The following is a 4,722-nucleotide window of genomic DNA, read 5'->3' on the forward strand; positions in this document are numbered from 1 at the left end:
TAAGCAGAAAAGCAGAGAGTTTTCTTTCCACCACTGTAACGTGACAACAGAAACTCACACTTGCAGCCTACTCTCCACAACTTCTCTTTCAAGGTAAAACTGCTGATGAGGGATGATGGAAGAGTATGTGTATGGCAAAATCAATCCACGTAGGATTCTATCCCCAGCTATACAACTGATGACTGAAAGAACGTGCAGAGGCAGAGAACTCAATTACTTCCTTGAATTTTTAAGTTCATTTGTGAATGAATTTTAACTGTGCCTCAGAGTACAAATATTGTGCATTCAACAACCACAAAAAATAAATTTTACCGAGAAGATAACACACAAAATTGGGAGGCAATAGCGGAGGTCTAAAGGATTCATTTTATACAGATTTCAGATCCCAGGCTAGATTGGTTCCAAGGGATGTTTCTTGAGGCTATTATGAGGGGATGGATTGCCAAGTTTCTTCTCAGGTCGTTTGTCAGTGGTAGGCAGGGTGGATATTTATTATTGTGTGCTCTGTCTTCATGCTGTGGTACATGCCTTCACTAATATTAGTTTTCCTAAATGTTTAAGTTCCTAGATGTCAAAAGTAGATTACTAGGTCCCAGAGTCAGGGAGTTCCCAGGCTGGTAATGTCAAGGGAATAGTTGATTAAAGGGTAGTAGGTAAAAATTTGACAGAAGCAACATATTCTGGGCTACTGCTGCACAGTGCAATGACAGCCCACACAGAATTATGAAAAAAGCAGAAGAAATGGAAAGACAATATTTTACCAGCAATGAACAAGAAACGTGAGATGGGTTTATACACTTCTCTAAAGACTATGCACCATTACATGTACCACAATACCTTGATCATATATGTAATATTTGCTACAGAATACTAGTTTAAACCTTAAGAATTTTGAAAGGAGGTAAAGAATGAAAAAATATTGCTGATGGAAATCAGTATGGCATTTTCTCAGCAAATTGGGAATCAACCTATCTCAGGATCCAGCAAAACCACTCTTGGGCATATACCCAAAATATGCTCAATCATACTACAAAGACATGTTTATAGTAGCATTATTTGTAATAGACAGCACCTGGAAACAACTTAGATGCTCTTCAACCAAAGAATATATCAAGAAAATATGGCTCAATTACACAATAGGGTACTTGTCAGCGGTAAAAAAACAATGACATCTTGAATTTTGCATGCACATGAATGGAACTAGAAAACACTATTCTGAGTGAGGTAACCCAGACCCAAAAAAATGAATATTGTATGTACTAACTCATAAATGAATACTAGCTTTAAACAAAGGATATTGAGCCTATCGTTCATGATCCTAGAGAAGTTAAGTAGTAAGAGAACCCTAAGATAAACACATATAGATCCGCCTGGAAAGTTGAAATAGACAAGATCACCTGACAAAATTGGGAGCATGGGAGTGAGGGAAAAAAGGATAGAAGGGAAAGAGGAGGGGAGAGTGGGAGGGGCGAGAAGAACTTGAGGAAATGGGATATTCGAGATGGTAGAAGGACAGAGATGAGAGCAAGGAAAGAGATATCTTGATTGAGGGAGCCATTACGGGGTTAGCAAGAAACCTGGTTTAGAGAACTCCCAGGAATCCACAAGGATGACGCCAGCTAAGACCCTAAGCAGCAGAAGGGAGGGGGCCTGAACTGGTCTTGCCCAGTAGTCAGACTGATGAATATTTTAAATGTCAACATAGAAACTTCATCCAGCAACTGATGGAAACAGGGGCAGAGTACTGAACTGAGCTCCCAAAGTCCAGTTGAAGAGTGGGAGGAATAAGAATATGAACAAAGAAATCAAGACCGTGATGGGTTTACCCACTGAAACAGTCTACCTGAGCTAATGGAAACTCACCAACACCAGCTGCACTGGGAAGGAACAAGCATAGGACCAACCTAGTCCCTCTGAATGTGGTTGACAGTTGTATGGCTGGGGAAGACTGAGGGGCCCCTGGTAGTGGCACCAAGATTTACTTCATGTACTGTCTCTTTGGGATCCTATTCTCTTTGAATGTATACCTTGTTCAGCCTAGATGTAGTAGGGAGGATCTTGAACCTTCCACAAAAAAAAGTTCCTTACCTTCTCTTAGGATTAGATGGGGGTGAGGTGGGAGGGTGTGTGGAGGGAATGGGAGGAGGGGAGGAAGTGGGAATTTGGATTAGTATTTTTTTTTAAAAAATCTAACAAATTAAAAAAATGGGGAGCAGCATATGTTTAATAAATAAGGTTCACAAGCTTAAAAAAAAGAAAGAAATGGTCATGGAGCCATATCTGCTTAAAGTGAATCCATGAAGCCCTTAAGTAAATGCTGTGCTGTAGTCCGGAAGGCCTGGCCATTCCTTGAGGGGAGTGGCAGGTGGCTTCTTCAGGGGGACTCCTGTCATTACAGGAGATGACTGCCTCAGAGGGGCCACTGGCAGTGGCACCAGGATTTATCCCTACTGCTTGCACTGGCTTGTTGAAAACCTATTCATTTTGGATGAATAACCCTGCTCAGCCTAGATATGGTAGGTAGGGCCTTGGGCCTTCCCCAAGGCAATGTACCTTAGGCACTATGAGGAGAGGATGTGGAGGGGATGGGAGGAGGGGAGGGAATGGGAACTTGGATTGGTATGTATAATGGAAAAGATAGTTTATTTTCTCTTTTTAAAAAGATGAATAGATAAACTCAGATTGATTGAGTAATAATTTATAGAAAATACAAATATATACCAAACTATATTACAAAATATGCTTCATTATATAAATAGTAAATAAATATATAAACAAACAAATAAATGAATAGATCAGAGTGGATGGAGAACAAGTGCCTTTTCAGACAGACAGGATGATTGCTCACTGTTCCTAAAATATCAGGGCAGGTTGACTGAGTTCATGAGTGAGAGTTTTGAGACTGCAGATTCTGAGCAGTGAGGTATACTGTCCTAGTCCAGGAGAGTCCTCTCCACTTTGGCTCAGGACTTACTCCTTCTCCTCATTCAATCTTGACAGCAACTTGGCTGAGGAAGACAGGGCTCTCCAGACTTCTGCTCTCACCACCTCCCAGGCACAGGGACTCTGTTTCTTCTCTCTCAGGTAGACAGTGATCCTGTGGAAGTATTTCCTCACAGCCACCAGGGAGTCTTCCTGGCCCAGGGGAGGTTCCTGCACCCCCACCTGCTGCATCAGACAGGCCTGCAGGTCCTTGAGCTGCTGGTGGAGGCCAGTGCAGAATGTGTCTAGGAGGGTTGTCTCCCAAGCAGCAGATGAGTCCTTTGTGCTGAAGAGGATGAGGACCTGCTGGGTCAGCTCCTGCAGGACAGAGATGGCTTGAGCCTTCTGGATCTGCTGGGCATCCACCTTCTCCAGAGGGAATGCAAAGTCCTTTCTGTCCTTGAGACAGGAGAGAGGGGAGAGTCTCCTCATTTGTGCCAGGAGTGTCAAGGCTCCCTTGTTCCTGAGGTGATGAGTCTGAGGCAGGTCACACCCCAGAGAGCAGGTTGACCAGTAGTTCATCAGCACCACAGCCATCAGGAAAGCACTGAATCTGACCATTGTGGATGTTGTAGATGCTGTTGGTCTTGAACCTTCTCCTCTAGGGTCTCTGCTGCATGCATGTGTCTTAAATAAGAGAAAGCACTAGTTTCCACTTTCTGAATGCCCTTCCATTATCTTCCCACATCCTTTTCACTTTCTTTAAGTCATTCTCTGCTTGTGTCTGTCCTCTTTTTAAACATTTTTCTTTTCATTACCGCTCCTATTTTCACTGCTTCCTCCAAGGAATCTTCTTTAGAGTTTCTTCCTAAGTTTTATTATCCTACACTATTTGTAACTCAGATATACCTTACATGTATGAAATTATTCATATGTAAAGAATGAAAAGTGTCATCTAATAATTGTACTGAAAGGATCTTAAATAATGGTGCAATTGAATTCTGTGGGTCACTTTTATTTCCTGAAATAGTAAACTGTAATGCAAATTTTGTTACCAAGTGTTTTTCTAAGTGTACACTAATGACCTTTGATGCAATATTTTATATATGCTGATTAAAAGTTAAAAATTGAGTCGTATTCCATGTTTTGCTTACATATATGGGAGGCCGGTGTAGGGATAGCCCAACCCCCTTAGGGGGCGTGTTCGCTTTGGGCTAATGTTTACATATAAACTGGCGAGCATGAGCCCACCGTGCCTTCTGTTTTCCTGTTCTGCGCGGGAACCTGTGGTTCTGTAAGTCTATTTCCCCATTAAAGCTGTATATATTATTGCAATCTGTCTGCATTCATTTACACCGATACACTTGGCGCCCATTAGAAAGGGGGGACGAGAGGGTGTGGGGATGGGTTCTAAGGCAGTTGGCAGGGAGAACCTGCGAGGCAAAGAGTGAGGGGCAACTGCAGTCTGGATGTAAAATAAATAAATAGTTTTAAAAGTGGAGTCATTTTATTCTAGTTGTCTTAATTTAGTTTAATTTTAATTTATATAAAAGACAAATTTTTTGTGTATATTTGGTATTTATGTAATGGTTGTCCAAGGGTCATAATGACCCAATCAGTAAAGGGTTTCCTGACGAAGGCTGACAAATTGATGTTGATCTGAAACCCATGGTGGGAGTGGAAAACTCATTCCTGAAAGTTGTCCTCACACTCCACATGCTTGCTGTTGCAAGAAATTCCTGGCTCACATTCTCTCTCTCTCTCTCTCTCTCTCTCTCTCTCTCTCTCTCTCTCTCTCTC

At 42.0% G+C, this 4,722-nt stretch overlaps 1 protein-coding gene across 1 annotated transcript; it reads right to left on the reverse strand.

Annotated features, from left to right (window-relative positions):
• Nucleotides 1–2,970: 2,970 nt before the first annotated feature.
• On the reverse strand, nt 2,971–3,543 carry LOC101994780 (interferon alpha-12-like). The gene has a single exon (XM_005352714.1). It carries the CDS (start codon nt 3,541–3,543, stop codon nt 2,971–2,973), a length of 573 nt encoding a protein of 190 aa, XP_005352771.1.
• Between the last annotated feature and the right edge of the window lie 1,179 nt (nt 3,544–4,722).

This window comes from Microtus ochrogaster, chromosome 10, assembly GCF_000317375.1.
Source record: "Microtus ochrogaster isolate Prairie Vole_2 chromosome 10, MicOch1.0, whole genome shotgun sequence".
Classification (NCBI taxonomy): domain Eukaryota; kingdom Metazoa; phylum Chordata; class Mammalia; order Rodentia; family Cricetidae; genus Microtus; species Microtus ochrogaster.